The sequence below is a fragment of the Nomascus leucogenys genome, chromosome 9, assembly GCF_006542625.1.
Source record: "Nomascus leucogenys isolate Asia chromosome 9, Asia_NLE_v1, whole genome shotgun sequence".
NCBI classification, from domain to species: domain Eukaryota; kingdom Metazoa; phylum Chordata; class Mammalia; order Primates; family Hylobatidae; genus Nomascus; species Nomascus leucogenys.
Genome location: NC_044389.1, coordinates 65,616,575 through 65,637,503, shown reverse-complemented (window position 1 = coordinate 65,637,503; position 20,929 = coordinate 65,616,575). Strand labels below are relative to the sequence as shown.

Here is a 20,929-nt window from a genome sequence, read left to right as displayed (position 1 = left end):
GATTTTTTGTAAAGCCCGATTCTCAATGGTGTTGATTTCAAGGTAGTGTTCCTCACTCAGAGCTAAGAAGACGTTGCAGAAGTGCGCTGATTAGCTAGAATTGACCATAAACAGAGTGGCGCGGCGGATGGGCCGAGGGTGGCCAGGGCACCGACGGCAGCGAACTGGCCCAAATCATCTGTGCATCACCTAACAAGCACCAACTGCGCACTTACTGTGTGCCTGGGTCATCCACAGCTGCCTAATTAAGAACCAGCAGCTGCCCTCCAACCCTCCCCTGGCCCGAGGAGCCCTACTAACTGGCAGACTCAGGGACTTCTGATTCTCATCGTGGGTCCGGCCTTAACTAGTGTCGCGACTCCAAGCAAGTATTTAAAATTCTCCAACCCAGGTGGCCTGAGGCTTGAGAAGAAATAAAAGGCTTCTCAAAGGGATGATAGTTTCGGGAAGTTTTTTTTTTTTTTTTTTTTTTTGCGGGGGGGGACTGGAAAAATATGATAAAAGGCATTTTGGGGGTCACACACACACAAGAGCAGAAACGCTGTGAGCCGCCCTGCAGGCTCCCTGCCCCGGGAGCCGCCTTCCACCCGCCCCCGGGCGGAGGCGACCGACTCCCGCCCAGCGGGCTCCCCGGTTCGGCCCCGAAGAGCCGAGAGGGGGGCGCCTTTGTCTTTAAGCGCCGCACGGGCGCTTCTGATTGGCTGTAGCTAAGCAGGGCTTTCTTAAGCGCTACTTCGGAGCGCTCCCTCCTGCGTCTCCCGCCTCTTTCCATTTCCACAGCTCCCCCTCCCCGGCCGCGCGCCCCTCCCGCCCCGCGCGCGCCTCCTCTTTCTCGCTGCCGAGTTCAGCCCAGGCAGCCGTGTGGGGGATACGCCAGCCACAGATGCCGGCCGCCAAGATCTGCATCCCTAGGCCACGCTAAGACCCTGGGGAAGAGCGCAGGAGCCCGGGAGAAGGGCTGGAAGGAGGGGACAGGACGTGCGGAGAATTCCCCCCTAAAAGGCAGAAGCCCTCGCCCCCGCCCCCTCCCCCACCCTCGAGCTCCGCTCGGGCCGAGCGCCTGCCTGCCTGCTGCTGTTGCGGGCGCCCACCTCGCCTAGCCATGCCAGGCCCGGCCACCGACGCGGGGAAGATCCCCTTCTGCGACGCCAAGGAAGAAATCCGTGCCGGGCTCGAAAGCTCGGAGGGCTGCGGCGGCCCAGAGAGGCCCGGCGCGCGCGGGCAGCGGCAGAACATCGTCTGGAGGAACGTCGTCCTGATGAGCTTGCTCCACTTGGGGGCCGTGTACTCCCTGATGCTCATCCCCAAAGCCAAGCCACTCACTCTGCTCTGGGGTAAGTGCCGCCGGCGCCCCCTGCGCCCCCTGCGCCCCGGCCCCCGTGGCCAGGCCGCGCTGGGGCGCGCGAGGTCGCCGCTGGCCCCTCGGCTGCGGGCGGTGCGCAGCGACCCCCGGTCTCCCCTCGCCTCCCGCTGCGCGCCCCGGCCCCCTTGGCATCCAGTTCTCCGTCCCTTGGGACGGGCAGGTGTTTCTGTCCCAGTATTTCAACTTCCGCTCCCCCCCTACCCCGCCGCGGTCTGCCTAAGGAAGTGCTTTTGCCGGGTTCCCGACGGAGAGCCGGGAGGACCCGGAGTCCTGCGGCGCCACCGCTGTGCGCAGAGGTGCGCGAAGGGAGAGGCTCGGCGCAGGCTGAATCGGCTCCCAGCGGGGGAGGACGGGCGGGCGGTTGTGTCACCCGTGCGGTCCCTGGCGCTCTCCTATTCCCCCCATCACCTCCGCGGACCATGGACCTTGCGGGCAGAGATGAGGACAAGAAAAGGAGTTGGACCGGGGAGGAGAGACCCGGCACAGGATAGAGTCTTGGTTTACCCGCACCAGATGGAAGATACCGGTTCCCCTCTTGCTTCTCCAAGGCCCCTGTCCCTGCCCCCTCCGCAATCTTCTATGCCCATTTGCAGTTCTCCGGCCTCGGAAGTTTCTCGGTGAGCAAACCGAGCCCATGGCGAGAGCGGTCTGACCCTAGCACGAAGCTCCGACTGTGGCTGTGCGGAGCCTTCTCCAAACCCTGTTCCCATCTGGCCAGTGCGGGTCTGTTCCGTACCTGTGGCTCTCCTGGTACCCTCCTTCCGTGCACCCCCACTCCTGCCAGTAGTGAAGGGAGCCCAGGCGCTGACCACCATTCCCCTTCCCCTGGGCCCCAGGGGCTCCGTGCCCACCCTGCACGACCCCAGTCGTTGATCTTTGAACCACTTCGCAGCCGCCCTGGCCGCAATAACTGGTTTTCGCCTCCTTTACTGAAGCGGCAGTAGCCAGGACAAAAGGCACAGGCATTGATACGCTGAGTGAGAATTTGACGAGGTAATCCAAGATGCTCTTCCAGCTCCCGTTTCCCTGATCTCTAAGGGCGGGCAGGAGAAACACAACCTACTTTTATTTCCACAGGGGAAGAGGAAGGAAGAAAATAAGACCTCTTTCTACAAGAGTTTTTTGGCATGGTGCCAGCTCCAAATGCCTAGGTAGATAATGGGGCCACTATGGTTCCAAGCCTTCCCTTGAAACCCTGCAGTCGCTGCTCTTGGAAGCAAAGCCATCCAGAAGTGGGTACCTCTTAGGGGGTGTGGCTCAGGGAGGGCACAGCAGAGTTGAGGGATGGTGAGAGAGGTAGGATCTTTGGGGATCCCTAAAGCCTTTAAAGTCTCCCCAAAGCTCTGGAAAATCTCCTGCTTCATCTTTCCTTCTCTCAGTGAACCTCCTCATTTCTGTGTCCTTTTCACCATCACCTTTATGTGTTGGTTTAATTCTCCAACTGACTAGACTGTATGGTGTTCTGCTGTTGCTTCATGAACACACTCCCACGCTGCCAACCAAAGCCCTTATTGCCCAGAGTTCTCCAACAAGCTCATCTCTCCCCCTGCTTCCAGAGGCAGGGCAGGGCTTGGTCCTCAGAGCCTGGTGGCCTCTAGGGGATTGAGGCTTATCTTTAATAGCTGTGGTGTTCAGAGAGTGCTCAGGGAAAAGTGAGCACTTAAAATATTATCTTACATGCCTAGGGCTCACAGGCTCCACTTCTCACAGCCTCTGAGCCCCAAGACCCTGGCATTGGACCAGGAGCCACAAGGACAAGGCCTTTCTCTCCAAGTTTGCCAGGTCACCTCTGCCCTTTCCAGACCGCCCTCTGTGGTGAAGATAGAACCTTTGTTCTGAAAGACCTTGGTTTAGAGGACACCTCCCAGGCCCCAGTCTCCTCTAGCTTCCTTAGAGAAGTTAACACACTGAAGGAATCTGGTTTCCCCTTTGTGACACGTATCCCAAACCCCATCCCATACCTCCCCGGATAAATTCTGCCTTTGCTTCATCTGCTATTTCCTAAGTCTTCTTTTTTTTTTTTGAGACAGAGTCTTGCTCTGTCGCCCAGGCTGGAGTGCAGTGGCGCGATCTCCGATCACTGCAAGCTCCGCCTCCTGAGTTCACGCCATTCTCCTGCGTCAGCCTCCCAAGTAATTGGGATTACAGGCGCCTGCCACCATGCCCGGCTAATTTTTTGTATTTTTAGTAGAGATGGGGTTTCACCGTGTTTGCCAGGGTGGTCTTGATCTCCTGACCTCGTGATCCCCCCGCCTTGGCCTCCCAAACTGCTGGGATTACAGGTGTGAGCCCCTGCGCCCGGCCCCTAAGTCTTAATTCTCTCCCCACCTTCATTGCCTCCCTAAAAAAAGAAAAATAGCAGACAATGGTAGATATTAGAGTTTTAAGGTCCAAAATTGTGACTTAGAAACATTCCAAACAATGGGTCTTATCTGATGAATAGCTACTGCTTCTGCTTTTTTTTTTTTTTTTTTTTTTTGTGAGACAGGGTCTTGCTGGAGTGCAGTGGCACGATCATAGCTCACTGCAGTCTCAGTCTCCTGGGCTCAAGCAATGCTCCCGCTGCAGCCTCCCAAGTAGCTGGGACTACAGGTGTGCACCACCACACCCGGCTATTTTCTTTTTCATTTTTTTGTAGAGATGGGGGTCTCACCATGTTGCCCAGGCCAGTCTTGAATTCCTGGGCTCAAGCAGTCCTCCCAAAGTACTGGGATTACAGGCGTGAGCCACTGTACTCAGTCTCTTGAATAGCTTTTGAGGGAAGAAATGAGGGACAATCAGAGACCAGCTAAGATCAGCTGTGCTGATGACTAGGCTACATAGGGTAAGCAGAGGGACTAGGCAGACCACTGACTTAGGGTTATTTTCAGTGAAAGCCCTGGTGCCTTGATCCACAAATTTCCCCCCATTGAACGCCCTTTTTCACCACCTCCCTACTGGTTAGATGTAGCATTAGGGCCAAGTTCATGCCCCAGTGGGCTGCTCATGCACTTCAAGGACCTGACTTGTAGAGGAAATAGGCTTAGCCTGTCCATTGCTTGCCACTCTCCACATCAGATGAGGTTGCCCTGGAAACAAGAGGCATCTATGCAGTGCACCCAGCAGGGGATGTGTTGGATGTGCAGTGTGTGGAGAGTAATTTGCATGGTGGTAAAATGTCATCCGTGAAAGAGCCATCAAATTGTTAGTTCATCAAGTTGTTCTCCTTGGGGCCAGAGCATGTTGTTTTCCCTTTTTATCCTTTTCGTTTTATGAGTTGGCAGGCTGTCAGGACAGAATGCTCTTGGTGCCCCCAGGTCCTCAGCAATGAGTTCATGACTTTCAAGGACAGAAAGCGGCCGGGCGTGGTGGCTTACGCCTGTAATCCCAGCAGTTCGGGAGGCTGAGGCGGGCCGATCACAAGGTCAGGAGATGGAGACCATCCTGGCTAACATGGTGAAACCCCATCTCTACTAAAAATACAAAAATTAGCCAGGCATGGTGGTGGGCGTCTGTAGTCCCAGCCGCTGGGGAGTCTGAAGCAAGAGAATGGCGTGAACCCAGGAGACGGAGCTTGCAGTGAGCCGAGATTGCACCACTGCACTCCAGCCTAGGCGACAGAGTGAGACTCCGTCTCAAGAAAAAAAAAAAAAAAAAAAGGACAGAATGCAAACTCCAACTAGAGGAAAAACCTGCATCTGAAGGCTTGAGCTCACAAAAATGCCTGCTTGAGAGTTTCTGGCCAAGGGACAGCCCTGAATCCCAAGATGGGTAGAGCAGGGAGTGATGCCTTGCAGTTAGCGTGTGGAGGTGTGAGCCCTGGGGCTGCTTCCCAGCGGAGCCTCCCCTGATGGCCTCCAGACATCTGGCTGTTGCCTCCCAGAAACATCAAGCCCTTTTCTGTTTTTTCCCTAAATGTCATCTGAGTCCTCTAAATGTGTCCCATAGTGACATCGTGACTGTTTTCCTCATGAGATAACTTCATTGACAGCACCAGGCATGCAAAGCAGTAATTTTCCATTTCCTTTGATACATCAGCCATCCTTCTATCCTGTCTTGGGGCAAACGTGACCATTATTGAGGCAGATATAGGGTTCTTTGGTGCCCTGCTGGGTTCTTGGAGCATCTGCACCATCCTGAGTGGGATTCAACATATGGCAAGGAAGCTGAGAAGTGGTGGAGATTAACAAGGCAGTGTGGGGTGATGGGGTGGTCAGTAGAAGCTGGGGCTTGGAAGGCGCTGGTCCACCAGTCACATTCTGAAATTTGCCCAAAGATGAGCTGTCTTCTGTCGGGCATCGGGTAGCCTGTATCTGGTCCTGATGTCTTCACTGGGTTGTGCTTCTTTTCCATCAAGTCCCTCAGGTTGTTGAGGAGCCCCAAGAATGCATGGTCATGACTTCTGTCTTGCCCCATGGTTTTCTAGAGTAAGCAAGGCTCAGTAGACAGGCAGATCTGAATGTGAATCCCTGCTCCTCTACTTACTTACCAGCTGAATGGCCTTGGACAAATTTACATCTCTGAAGCAGTTTTCTCACCTTTAAAATGGATATGTTAATACTGTTTGTTCCTAAAGTGAGAATCAAATTAGATGATATGTGTAAATCACTGAGCACAGTGCCTGGCTCTTGGTTGGTGTTAATTATTCACTGTCATTATTATTGGTCCTAATACTGGCCCTTTTTCTTTAGCAGAAGAAAAAAAACTCTTCCGGCAGCACAATAAATTCCACAAAGATGGCACAGAACTTGGCTTCACTGCCTCTCTTGCATAGAAAAGATAGATTTGACTTTGGAAATAAGGGCTCTTTCTCAACGTTCCAAAGAGAGATGAACACAAATCCCTTCTGTACTTCCTCCCTCCTCCATGCCCTTCTCTTTCATTCCATCTTCCTCCTATTTTCCTCCAAAAGATCATTGTTTTGTAGCTGGGATCTTTCTGTTCAGCTGACAACTCAGCTGGTCTTTAGCGTTTTCTTTGGGATTTTTGGGCACAGCCAGTTACAATTGCTACAGAAACAGGGCCACATCATTTCTCTGAATCTCTTAGAGTCTCAGTTTTGACTTTCTCCCTCCCTCTTCCTTTGACTCATCATTTAAAAAAATCTTTAATGCTCAATTAAACTACTACAAATCTAAGAAAAGTGAATGACTCTTCCTTTCAAACGTTGTAATTCCAAGCCCATTGTTGTTACAACTCTTGCATTTTTAACAAATGGGCAAGCATTAAGAGCCTTACCCAAGCCTGGATTGCAGCTAGACCGGAGAGAATAGTTTGCTTTTGCTGGCTCTAGTAGTCCCAACAAGTATGAACATAGATTGAGGTTAACATTATTAACTCAGTTTTAAAACAAACAAATTGATCAAGGTCACTGCAGACGGCACTGTGACCATGAAATGAGAAAGAGAGCTGCAGAGTAGAAACCAGTGCGAATCCTGACATTGCTAATTAGTTCAACTTCAGACTCGTTTCTTTACAGTTTGTGAGCCTCAGTTTCCTCATCTGTAAAATGGATACAATAGTACTGAGCTGGCAGTTATTTGAGAATTGGGGCATATGTATTTTCTTTGAGACAAGATCTTGCTCTGTCACTTAGGTTGGAGTGCAGCAGTGCCATCATGGCTCACTGCAGCCTCAACCTCCTGGGTTCAAGTGATCCTCCCACCTCAGCCTCCCAAGTAGCCAGGGCTAGAGATGTGTGCCACTGCACCCAGCTGTTTTTTGTTTGTTTGTTTTTTGTAGAGATGGGGTCTCACTATGTTGCCAGGGCTGGTCTTGAACTCCTGGGCTCCAGTGATCCTCCTGCCTTGGCCTCCCAAAGTGCTGGGATTACAGGCATGAGCCACTGTGCCTGGATAGGGCATATGCTAAAGGGCTTGCTAAAGAGTACACAGTCAATGCTATCTACTATTATTACCTCCCAAGGTAGGGGCCTGGTCATGAAACCTGCACTGGCTTACCGGTCTGTTTCCGACTTGGAGTACTTGTGACTCAAATGTAAGGCACAGCTTTTTTTTTCGAGATGGAGTTTTGTTCTTGTTGCCCAGGCTGGAGTGCAAGTGCAATGGTGCGATCTCAGCTCACTGTAACCTCTGCCTCCCGGGTTCAAGCGATTCTCCTGCCTCAGCCTCCCGAGTAGCTGGGATTACAGGCATGCACCGCCATGCCTGGCCAATTTTGTATTTTTAGTAGAGACAGGGTTTCTTCATGTTGGTCAGGCTGGTCTCAAACTCCCGACCTCAGGTGATCCGCCCACCTTGGCCTCCCAAAGTGCTGGGAGTACAGGTGTGAGCCACCATGCCTGGCTAGGCACAGCTTTTAAATCCAAATATTTAATCATGACCTTGCTATAATATTTTAGTTTTCACCTTACCTAGTTTTGTGTGTGGCATAAAATTATAATAGTTGCTTGGAAAAAGTCAGTGATAGATTTGCAAAAGGGTGACACAGCCGTGGTTTTTTTTGTTGTTGTTTTAAGGATCTATAAAAGTGTTAAAAGTGTCTTTGAGTAGCATTTTTTTTTTCATTGAACATTTACTTTGAAATTCTGTAGTCTCTGGAACGCAGTCTACCCATTCCTCTGTCCCATGTTTCTTTGGAAGTGCCACAACCTTGGGTGTAACAAGAGTACAACCGGCATTAGGCTGTACCTGGAATCAAATGAATGCAGTAAGGAGCTTGCCTGGAAGCCAGCACAGAGTAAATGTTAGCCTTCCTTTTCCATCCACACATTTCCTTAGTGTTTCACTTCACTCATTCCCTCTGTTCAGCTCTTCCTTTGGAGAGCGAGACAGTCTAGCCAGCCCGCTGGATAAAGAAAGCCCCGTGGTTATCAGGAAGCCCTGGTCCTGGGTAAAGGCAGTTTTTGTTTTTTTCCAATTTTATTTCCCCTGGCAATGGATTGGTGGCCACAACAACAGGTACCAGCTATTTTCCCTCACAAATGGCCGTTGTTTGTTCATTATATGTGTGAGTGGCCACGAGAGAGATCCTCACAGTCGTGCATGCAGGCACATATTCATTCATCCATTCATCTTTTTTTTTTTTTTGAGATGGAGTCTTGCTCTGTCGCCTAGGCTGGAGTGCAGCGGCATGATCTCGGGTCACTGCAACCTCCGTCTCCCGGGTTCAAGCAATTCTCCTGCCTCAGCCTCCTGAGTAGCTGGGACTACAGGTGCATGCCACCATGCCCGGCTAATTTTTGGATTTTTAGTAGAGATGGGGTTTCACCATGTTGGCCAGGATGGTCTCAGTCTCCTGACCTCATGATCCACCTGCCTCGGCCTCCCAAAGTGCTGGGATTACAGGCATGAGCCACCGCACCCAGCCCACTAATCATTTTTTAAATTCCAATGATTGTCAGAAATGGTGGCACATCAGAATCACTTGGGTAGCTTTTAAAATTGTCAGAAGCCTGGGCCTTTCTTTACCTAGGCCTGATGAATTGGAATGTCTAAAAGAGATGACCTGGCTTTTTTTTTCTTTATTTTAAGCTATTCACATGTTTCTAATGCACAGCGGGCTGAGAACCATTATTCAATTTCCTTATTCAACAATATTTATTACTTACTCATTACCTGCCAAGCGCTGGCACCATCCTTGACTTCATTGCACTTACAGGCCAGTTGGAGAAACAGGTGCACAGGTGACACCCCTCAAGGCACCATCCATTCTCGAGTGCTGTGGGGCCGAGAATCAGTGCCAGCTTAGGGGGAATTGGGAGGCTCCCCAAAGGTAGGAGCCAAGTGGAGCGCGTCAGGAGGTGCAGGGCTGGTCGTGGAGAGGCTGGGTGAGCTGGCATCACAGCCTGAGCAAAGGTCCCGAGGAAAGAGAGACAGGGCAGGGCAGCTCAAGAACTCAATTATTCAGCATGGCTGGTGAGTAGAGCGGAGAAAGAGGAACATAACGTGGAGAGGGAGACGCGCTGGAGGTCTCTGCTCAGAGGTGAGAAGATTCAGCAGACCTCATCTGGTTTGTGGAAAGAGAGGCTGCCCAGGGCTCCCTGCAACCTTCCCACTGGCTCTCGCCTCCTCCTCTCAGCCCATCACACATACCAATGATTTCTAATGTGGAGGAACAGTCTCAAGCCCAATTTCTAGACCAGCACCTGTCAGTGGGATGTGTGAAGTTATTCAGGAAAGATGCTGGGACAAACATCTCATTGGGTGCGAGTGTCCCTGACTCTTAAGTGGGCTTGAGGTGGGGCTGGGCACCTGCCTCAGGCTGCATGGAGCTGAGGGAAGGCTTGGAATGAAGTCCCACTTGGGGATTTGATTTCAAGACTCAGACTCAGTCCTGGGGGAAAAATTACTAACAAACAAATACACTAACAAAAAAAAACCCCTAAGGCTATCACAAACTCAGACCAAACCCAGAGCCCATCCTCCTTCCCTTTCCTTCCTTTGTCCTGTACTCTTTCCGCTGCTTCTAAAAGGTACATGTGTGGAGAGGGGGTTGTTCCCATTCCCCCTCATTCTTTCTTTAGCAGCTGATTCCCACGAGCCCACATTCCAGGGAAGATGGATCTGCCCTCCTTCATATCTCACTCCCCATTTTTGCAGGTGTTGGGGCTACTGCAGGGCCTGCTGCTTACTAGAAAGGTTGGAGGGCTCTGTGGGTCCTGGCAGGCTGCAGGTTTCTCTCTGGAAACATTCCAGAGCTTTAGAACAAACATGTAGACAGTCTTACAGCTGCAGTTGCCTGAGCCTTAAGGGCCTTGCTACTCAAAGTGTGGTCCTCGGACCACCAACATCAGCATCACCTGGGAGCCTGTTAGAGAAAACAAATCTCAGACCTCACCGACCCCACGGAATCACTGTCTGCATTTTAACGACATCTCCAGGTGATTCATCTGCACACAAGTTCAACCACAGGCTGACCATTTAGAGAAGCTGGACTTGAGTGGGATTTTGCAGTTTTTCCTTTTGATGGCCTCCTCCCCTTTGCCTCCCCTCCTACCCTTCTGACTCCTTGTAGCTTATTTTAGAACACGTCGGGATCCTGCCTCTCTTGTCAACAAAAGGCTGTTATTAAAATCTTTCAGCCGGCAGCAGCAATGTTTAATTCATGGACTAGAAAATTAATTTTATTTTCATGAATAGAGCTGAGGAAAAATAGCAAGGAAACTCTGTGCATGGCCCTTGGGAATCCAGCTTGTCTATTTAACAGATGAACTGGCAACAGTGGGGAGGCCTGAGGGAAGGGCTGCCTTCTACAAACTTGTGTAGCAAATTGTATTAGGATGCTTTTGGCTGCAGGTATCACAAAATTCAGCTTCAAGTGGCTTAAAAGAAAAGGAAAATTTCTAATTTCACTGATAAAAAATCTTGAGATAGGGCACTTTTAGGATGACCCAGCAATGCTATCAAATAGCAGGTTTGTTTTCTGCCATGGTGGCTTGTTGCATTCAGTTTTCCTCGTGGTTACAAGGTGGCTGCCAGAGTTCCGGGCAGCACATGGAGTCAATGTCCTATGGAAGGAGAAAGAGGCTGCCCCTTCCTGAAGTTTCATTTTATCAGAGACAAAATCTTTCCTGGTTACCTCACAGCTGATCCTCACAGCTGGTGTCCTCTTAAATCTCTCTTGTGGCCGGGCACAATGGCTCATGCCTGTAATCCCACCATTTTGGGAGACTGAGGTGGGTGGATCACTTGAGGCCAGGAGTTCCAGACCAGCCTGGCCAACATAACAAAACCCCATCTCTACTAAAAATACAAAAATTAGCTGGGAGTGATCGTGAACACTTGTAATCCCAGTTACTCAGGAGGCTAAGGCACGAGAATTGCTTGAACCCAGGAGGCAGAGGTTGCAGTGAGCCGAGATCATGCCACTGCACTCCAGCCTGGGTGACAGAGCAAGACTGTCAAAGAAAAGATTTAAAAAAAAAGTCTCACTTGTAGGATTGTGTCATGTGTCCCTTTTTAAACCAGTCATTGGGAAGGGGATGGATTACTGTGGGTGGTTCAGCCTGATCAGGGTTGGACACTTTCTTCATCTGTTGAGGATACTATAACAGAATACCACAAACTGGGTGGCTTTTAAACAGAAGAAATTTATTTCTGAGTTCTGGAGGCTGGGAAGTCCATGAACAATGCGTCGGTAGATTGGTGTCTGGTAAGGACCCACTTCCTTATTCATATATGGTGCCATCTTGCTATGTCTTCACATGGCAAAAGGGGTGAAGGGTCACTTCTCTCTCCAGCCTTTTAAAAAGTATTGATTGATTGATTGATTGACAGGGTTTTGTTCTGTCACCTAGGCTGGAGTACAGTGGTGCGCTCACAACTCACTCTAACCATGAACTCCTGGACTCAAGGGATCCTCCTACCCCAACCTCCCAAGTAGCCAGGACTACAGGGGCACGCTACCATACCTGGTTAATTTTTTACGTTATTATTTTTATAGAGAATGAGGGTCTTTTTATGTTGTCCAGGCTGGTCTCAAACTCCTGGCCTCAAATGATCCTTCCACTTCAGCCTCCCAAAGTGTTGGGCTTACAGGCATGAGTCACTGAGTCTAGCCCACCAGCTTTTTCTTAGTGCCTTAGAGGGCACTAATCCCATTCCTGATGGTTCCATCCTCATGACCTAATTACCTTCCCAAAGCCCCACCTCCTAATACCAACAGCTTGAAGGTAAGGATTTCAACATAGGAATTTTGGAGGGAAGACAAACATTCAGACCACAGCAGCCACTGAGTCACATGAGGCAAGGGCAAAACGAAACAGAGGCTCTGGCTCAAAGGAAGCGGAGGGCGTGGCTGCTGAGACAGCCAACACCTCTTCCAAGGCCTTCCTTGGTGTTGCCTCCATTCCCTGGAAAGGTCTGGCTTCTGTGTTTTACATTTCAGTGTGCTCTTCTCAGTAGAGCGGTAGGTTACTCTGGGCACAGGGAATTTTTAAACACCCTTGTGGGAGGGTTCCTGGAACTGAATTAAAAAAAAAAAAAAGAGGGAAAACCAGTGACTTAGAATGTGTTCTTTACCAAGGTTCTCCATGGTGACATACTTTCCCCAGACTGATCGTTTTCTTGGTTGGTGATTTTCCACATCTTTCAAGTGACACAGAATCTCACTGATGAAGTCATCACCAGATTTCTGTTCTCTTGCCTCGGATTTTGCTTGAAAAGGGAGCATTTATAAGGCCAGTGCATCCTCACTTAACCTCACACAGCAGGTACTTTTTATTTGCGCAAACAATCTAGGAACAAAGATCTTGCTTAGGAGGAGGGAGCCAGCTGTGTGAACCAAAACAATAGCTTTTGGCCGGAGTGGACAGAAAACCTTAAAGGGCAGATGTCAGAAAAATGTGTAGAGCGGGACTGTGGCTTAGCCATTGTGTAAAACCTTTCAGTCAAACAAGGCATGTAAAATGCCTACTTAAGGTAAGTGCTTGATCTATGTTGCTCCTGGTGGCTGTTGGGTCCTCTGGGGTGGAAGTTTTTGAAGATTGCCTTTTTTTGTTTGTTTTTTTTTTAAGGCAAAATCTCGCTCTTGTCCCCCAGGCTGGAGTGCAATGGTGTGATCTCGGCTCACTGCAACCTCTGCCATCTGGGTTCAAGCGATTCTCCTGCCTCAGCCTCCCCAGTAACTGGGACTACAGACATGCATCACCATGCTGGGCTAATTTTTGTATTTTTAGTAGAGTTGGGGTTTCACCATGTTGGCCAGGCTGGTCTCGACCTCCTGACCTCAGGTGATCCGCCCGCCTCGGCTTCGCAAAGTGCTGGGATTACAAGCATGAGCCACTGTGCCTGGCCGAAGATTGCCTCTTAAATAGAGAAAAAAAATCAAATATCAATGAGCTTGAAAATGAAACAAGACGTGAATAGAGTTTAGAAATCAGGTTTACATTTATTTTCTTCCTATATCACTACCTATTCTATGAACATTGTCCCACACTTGCTATTTGGGCTGTGTTGGTTTTAGCTTGGTTCTCTGAAGAGACAGTGGCTTACAAATGCAGGCTATGACCTAAATTGGAAAGGCCATCTCTAATAGCACCCTCCTCCTTAACATCAAAAAGCGTTTATTAAGCAAGTAATTAATCACTTACAGCCTGGGCCACCCATTGTGTAAGAAAACAAAGACCAGGTCTCTGCCCTTCTCCCTTTCATAACTGAAAGGAACAGCTGTAATTTCCCCCAGTACCCTAACCAGCGTACTGTTCTTTAGGCAGGGGTAGATAATGGAAAATATTCTTACTTTCAAACTTCCACGCATGAAGTTAGAAATGAATTTCTTTTTTTTTTTTGAAATGAATTTCTAAAATGTAACTGTCCCATGGAGTAGTTTATCAACCCACTCCTCTAATAGGTTCCTAAGAAGCTTTTGCAGATGGTTACAATAAAGCTCATCTCTATTCTCAGCCTATGACTCACTTGAGTGTCCCCAGAAACATTTGTTTTGCCCTGGAGTCTCTATTAGCAAAAGAAGATATTTATTAAGAAGTGTGAATAATGCCTACATATCTCCCCCTTCCACTGCTCACCCCCAAATCCATTGTTTGGCTGTGTAGCAATTGAAGAGTGGGTGAGTCATTAGCATTTTTTAGCTATACTCAAGTTACTTTAGACTCTGTAGAGGGAGAAAAAATAATTTTATCTCCATCCTTTGTCATTTTTAGCAGGGAAAGACCCCCTGTAGCTAGAGAAAAACAAATCGAAGTTTATTGACATAGATACCTCAGGTATACATGGGAGATAACCAGGAAATGGGTAATTCTCAAGGAGGTGACTTTGCATGTAGGCTTACATACGATTTTCAACAAAGAACAGTAAATTTATAAAGAAGAGACAGGACAAACGAAAAGGACTTTGAGTCTGGAGGGAAGGCAAATTGATAAAGGGTAGTTAGTAAGGCTTGTTATGTAGATTCCTTTGATGTCTTAAGGCTGCTAGGGGTCTAACTTTGTCTTCCTTGGTCATCCTTTGCTTTTCCTTGTAAAGAGGGGAGGAAGACCCTTTAGCCTTTGTAAATTTATGTCCTGCTTTTAGGCAAATAAGGGGAGGGCAGAGAGCTCTTCTTGTACCTGCTTCTTTTCAATTGCTTTCAGCTCAAAATAATCCTTATGCCAGAGTAGTGTATTTTGGAGCGGCATATTCTGGTTTCCTACAGCGTCATCTGGAGCTGGAGGGGTGGGGGGTGGTGAGCAAAGCCACTACCCTGTGAGTATAGACGGGATCTGCACTTAACTTGGCAGAGCTCCCATGAGAACTGGAACAAGCCACAGCTATTAGAGCTAATATTCCCTACGGACAGAGCTGGGCTTCCATCAGTGTGCGCCACTGTGGCTCTACTAGTTGTTAAAATGTTGAAATAGTGAATAGCTGCTGCCTTCCCTGGTACTCCTGGAATCGCCAACGATCCAGGAGCTAATGGGTTAATGCCTGGCCCAGCTGCAGGGCTTAAATCTACATCTGTTCTGACTGGTTTTGATTGGCTGGTGCCCTGTGGGTTGTCAAATATTTTTAATATGACCTCTGCATTTGCATCCTCTTCTTACATAATCCGTATAATCTTCAGCTTCTATCCCTTTCACAGTTGTAGTTTAATGAGAACTTAAAAAAAACACAGTCTGTTATTCTGGCTTAAATTTATGTCCCGAAACCACGTAAAGAAAGGCATTACAGCACTGTCTAAATTCTGGGGCTTTCACTCACTTGTCTTAATAGAAACTCCTTTTGCAGTAGAAGCAATGTGTATCTAAAATGTGATTTTATTTTCTGGTTTACAATTGCCGTTGTATACGATTTCCTCCCCCCAAAAAGAATTGATATTAATTTCATCAGAGAAAAATAACACCATAAAGATAAAATTGTGAAGCTATTTCTTTTTGGTGTTAGGGGTTGGGAATATGATGTAGAAGATGACGCTGCAGATTTAGGTGTACTCCTCACTCACAGTTCATTTTCCCGTGAGGCTGTAGATCGTGCCTAGGTTCTTGGGCTAGCCTGGTGTCAGCGTCACTCAAACCATCACCTGAAGCATTGTATAGGTAATTTTTTTAAATTATAGAAAGTGTGAAACATATACAAAAGTAAAGAGAACTGTTACCGCTGCCTCACATGCACCTGGGGAATTTTTTCTTTGTAACCGTTTTACTTTGATGTGTAATTTCAAGCTCATAGAACAGTTGTTAAGAATAGTATCAGGAACTCCTGTAGACTCTATCCAGTTTCAGGAGTTGACATCTTGCCTCATTTGCTTTATCATTTCCTGTATGTATGTATATACGTTATATAGGTGTGTATGTCTATATATCTATATATTTTTTTTCTGAACCATTTAAGAATAAATTGGAGACATTCTGTCCTTTTATCTCTAAATATTTTGGTGTATATTTTCTGAGAACAAGAATATAAACACAGCACAGTTATCAAAATCTGGACATTTCTTTCTTTTTAAAAATCTTTTTCCTTTTTTAAATTTTATTTTTTTTCCTTTTATTTTTTTTTTTTTTGAGACAGAGTTTCACTCTTGTTGCCCAGGCTGGAGTGCAATGGCATGATCTCAGCTCATGGCAACCTCTGCTTCCCGGGTTCAAGCGATTCTCCTGCCTCAGCCTCCTAAGTAGCTGGGATTACAGGCATGTGCCACCACGCCCAACTAATTTTGTTATTTTCGTACAGACAGGGTTTCTCCATGTTGGTCAGGCTAGTCTCGAACTCCTGACCTCAGGTGATCCGCCCACCTCGGCCTCCCAAAGTGCTGGGATTACAGGCGTGAGCCACCACGCCTGGCCTATTTTTTTCCTTTTTAAATCTGGCCTTGCTGAGTAAAATATCTGGAAATTTACTTTTGATATTCTCTACTGCACAGTGGAAAGTCTAATGCCATCAGGCATCTTTGCCATGTCCTCTTTAGTTACTTTTTTCCCCCTTTGGATTAGATTGAAGCAAATTCCAGGCAATTGTATCTGTAAATTACTAAGTATCAAGTATTGGCAGAGGTCATTCTGGCTAGTCCATGGAAAACTTTGGGGGCAACCTTTTTCCTACTAACTCTCCCTAGTCCTTGGGAAAAGCAGCTGTGAGAGGCTGGAGATGGGTGGAAACAGAGAAGAGAAGCAGGAATCAGTCATGAGTGAGTCGTACTGAAGTGCACAGTGTGGTCTATGGCCGTCTGCCTTGGAGTCATCTGAGTTGCATGTTGAATATGCAGATTTCAGGGCTCCATCCAGACCTACAGAATTAGTATCTCTGGGGGCCAGACCCAGGAATCTGCATTTTATCAAGTGTTGCTGGTGGTTCTTATACCCAGGGGGTTGGAGACATTCAGGCCCTGAAGCAGGTGGCCTGGGAGTGATGCTGTGTCCCCATCAGTTGAACATCACCCTTCTCCCACCTCAGTACTGTTGTGTGGCTCTCCTTAGAGTGACTGAAATTCCAGCCCAGATTCCTTAGGGTTGACAAGAGGTGCAATTTTAGGCATGTGAATAGCCGTGGGTGTGTTCCCTCCATAGGAATCCACACGTTGGTGTGAAGTGCTTTCAGCACATATTTTCTTCGAACACAGGGCTGACACCTTGAGGGAATGGGAGTTTCACAGGAGCAGGGAGAGTATTAGGACCTGGAATACTTTATAGGGGTGGAGTAACGTGTTTTCTCTGGGGAGGATGGGGGTGGGGATGGGAATAGATAGTTGGATCATCCCTTAGATGTGTGGGGAAAAGCTGTTAGGAAGTAAGAGGTGAAAAAGGACCCTGGAGAAAGCCTCAAATAAGTAGCTTTGGGCACAAACCTTAACCTGCACCTTGGGAGAGGAACAGGAAACCTTCTTTTCTAGGATTGGTGTGAGGACTAAATCAGATGCAGCAGCTGCTTCCCAGGAAGGACCAGTCCTGCTATGGGAGTAGTTATTACCCCCAGAACCGGACAAGCACACTGGTGCTGTCATTCCACTGTATTTCTGGATTTCCGCTGTATTTCAGGATTTCCGCTGTATGTCTGTATTCTAGTAAATTTGTTAATTCTAAATATGGAGGTTCATGGAGCTCTTCTCTAAGGTCCCTTCTTATCTCTGGAGACTTTTATAATCACCTCATTTGAAGAGGAGCAGACATTTCCCTCAATCAATCATGCCCCTTTTTCAGGCAGGCCAGAGACACAGTGCAGTTCTTCACGGGACTAAATTGTCTTTAGGGGCATCCTAGATTTAGTCTTCTCTTTTTTTTTTTTTTTTTTGAGATGGAGTCTCGCTCTGTCGGCCAGGCTAGAGTGCAGTGGCGTGATCCCAGCTCACTGCAACCTCTGCCTCCCGGGTTCAAGCTATTCTCCTGCCTCAGCTTCTCTAGTAGCTGGGACTACAGGCGCACGCCGCCATGCCCAACTAATTTTGTATTTTAGTAGAGATAGGGTTTCACCATGTTGCCCAGGCTGGTCTCGAACTCCTGAGCTCAGACAATCTGCCTGCCTCGGCCTCCCAAAGTGCTGGGATTACAGGAATGAGCCACCGCGCCCGGCCCTCAAGTCCTTTTTTCTTTGAGTGTGAATGATTCTCAAGCCCTACCTGGTGCTTGTTTAAATTTTGAGGCTTCTCCAGCCTTCCTCTGGGGGGCCCTGCTGCGTTTCTCTCCCTTTCAATTATGTGAATGTGAGGAGGCTGGTGGGGGCCTTCTAGACCTAGCCAGGGCCCACCTCTAACTGTTGGTGTCTTCATAGGGGAGAGGAAATACAAAGCACTGTGAAAGCAAAACCGCCCCTTGGCCCTGTGCCCGGACCTCCCCTGATGCTGTGGAAGCAGCAGGCCCCGGAGAAGCAGCAGTCCAGGCTGGCCCCCTGGGGACTCCTGGGGTGGCCAGGTGTTTCTTCAGTCTAAAGGTTGAAGGGAGAGATTTTGGACTCAGATAAATTTTTGCTGAATAGCTGAAGTGCTAATTAATCTCCCAAGTCTCCCCTTGGCCAGGGCCATTTCTGGTGCATATTAATTGGGTTTATGAGACAGATGAAGTATTTTAAGGTGCAAAAGAAGTTCTCCAGGCACTGTTGTGATAATGCTGAATATGCAAATTGGTGTTTTTAATCTCTGTTCAGATTTGAGAGCGGTGAGGGATCCCTTTTTGGGATGTGCTTTTCTGCACCTGCTTGGAGACTGGCAGGCTGAGAGATTTAGGTGTCTGATTAAATTCCATTTTCCACACATTTGTGCACATGGGCCTAGCGGGTGCTAAGTACTAAGAATACACAGGCAAGCAAGCTATCATTCCTACCCACGAGATCTAGAAGGGGAGATGGACCTAGGCCAGTTATAATTCAGCGTGATGAATGCCAGCAGAGAAGTAGGCCTGGGGTGCAGGTGTGACTAGAGGAGTGGTCAAGGACACCTGCATGGTGGGGGTGACACCAAGTTACCTTTGAATAGGTGAATGGGAGTTCTCCAGGCAGAAACACCAGGGAAAATGCATTCCCAACAGCTGTAGCAGCACATGCTAGGCATGGAATGTAGAACTGTGCAAGAAAACTGGCTACAGATGTTCCTAAACATTTATGTGCTTTCTGTGCATCAGGCATGGGCCTAAGTGCTTCCTGTATTGTAACTCTTTTAATCCACATAATAACTCTATGAAGTAATTATAGGGCCACAGTATCCTTGCTGTAGTTAGGAACAACAACAATAACTTTGAGAACAAAAGTTATTTTATAACTAATTTAGAGAGAAAACTTGACCCAGTGAATCCATTTGGTGGCAAAACTGACCTATTTAGTCTGAATAGTCATATTGTGTTTGATGGACTCACCGTGGGCATTACTGTAATGCAAATGCAGTATCTAAAATCTGAAAAATTCTGAGCCTTGAAGCACATCTGACCCTAAGGTTTTGGATAAGGAACTACAGCCTTGTCCTGGTGTCATCCACATTTTGCGTTTGAGGAAACAAAGAGACAGGAGTGATTTGCCCAAGGTCACAGAGCTGGTAAGGGGCGGTCAGGGTTTGCACGGAGATTGCTCTGGTTCCTGAGCCCTGCCTAGCATCCTTAGGCAACACAGCCCTGAAGGTTCTGACTTCCTACAGAGGAGTGATTCGGGCACTCCATGTGTGGGCAGCTCTGGGACAGCATTGCCCACTGATGCATTCCTGGTGGCTGAGCCCTGACAACTTTCAGCAACACAAATTTATTATTTCCCGCAGATTAGAAATCTGACCTAGGTTTCACTGGACTAAAATCAAAGTGTCGACATTCATGAGGCCCTCATGGGGAATCTGTTTCCTTGCCTTTTTCACCTGGTAGAGGCTGCGTGCTGTCCTTGGCTGATGGGCCCTTCCTCCATCTTCAAAGCCAGCAAGAGCACATTGAGTCCTTCTCACATGACATCACGCTGGCCTCCTCTGCTTCTCTTCCACTTGTAAGGACTCTCATTATTACATTAAGCACACCCACATAGTTGAGGGTACTTTTGCTAGTTTAAGATTAGCTAGTTGGTGGTCGATCGCGGTGACTCAAGCCTGTAATCCCAGCGCTTTGGGAGGCCGAGGCGGGTGGCTCACCTGAGGTTGGGAGTTCGAGACCAGCCTGACCAACATGGAGAAACCCTGTCTCTACTAAAAATACAAAATTAGCCAGGCATGGTGGCGCATGCCTGTAATCCCAGCTACTTGGGAGGCTGAGGCAAGAGAATCGCTTGAACGTGGGAGGCAGATGTTGCCATGAGCCGAGATTGTGCTGTTGCACTCTAGCCTGGGCAACAAGAGTGAAACTTCGTCTCAAAAAAAAAAAGATTAGCTAGTTGACAAACTTAATTCCACCTGTGAGCTTAATTCCCTTCTGCTCTGTAATGTAATACATTCACAGATACCAGTATATGGACATCTCTGGGAGCTGTTATTCTGCTTACCATACCCAGACACTGAGGAAAACTAACCTGCATTGGTTCCTGTAGTTATCATAGGTACTACCTGGACAGAAACGCTCAGTTATTTAAAGCTTTCTTTGAGGAGAGCTTGTTCTTGTGAAGGGGACATCAAAGGGTCATCAGAGTGGCAAGTTTGCTGACCTTGTCCTCCCCTCCCTGGGGGATGGTCTGGCCAGCTCACAGGTTGAGGCCCACTGGCCAGGAATAGCCCCTAGAGCATGCGGCCCTTGTAGGGACCTTCCAAAGCACAAATCCTTCTAAAGAATTGCAGCCCAGCCACACCTGGCTCAGGCTTCTAATCTGTAGAACTGTAAATAATACATGTTTGTTGCTGTAAGTTACTAACTTTGTGACAGTTCATTACAGTAGCAGTAGGTGTCAGTGTTCGAGCACCCTGCTTGGGCCAGGTCCCTGGGGTGACATGTTAGCAAAATGTGGCTGGAGGCAGGGTGGGTTCTGGAGGCTGTTGACCTATTGACTCATCCTCTAAGTTCCCTCCCCTCACCCCCCATCCCCCAACAGGCCCTGGTGTGTGATATTCCCCTCCCTGTGCCCATGTGTTCTCATTGTTCAACTCCCACTTATGAGTGACAACATGTAGTGTTTGGTTTTCTGTTCCTGTGTTAGTTTGCTGAGTATGATGACTTCCAGCTTCATCCATGTCCCTGTAAAGGACATGATCTCATTCCTTTTTATGGCTGCATAATATTCCATGGTACATACATACCACATTTTCTTT

General features: G+C 48.2%; 1 protein-coding gene across 1 annotated transcript in view; it reads left to right on the top strand.

The window, feature by feature from the left end:
• Nucleotides 1–639: 639 nt before the first annotated feature.
• The window catches only part of SCD5 (stearoyl-CoA desaturase 5), a 163,304-nt gene continuing 143,014 nt past the window's right edge, over nucleotides 640–20,929 (top strand). The window contains exon 1 of the mRNA XM_030819070.1: nucleotides 640–1,334. Coding sequence (XP_030674930.1) covers nucleotides 1,103–1,334 — 232 coding nt within the window. The 5' untranslated portion in view covers nucleotides 640–1,102. The remainder of the gene's footprint in view (nucleotides 1,335–20,929) is intronic.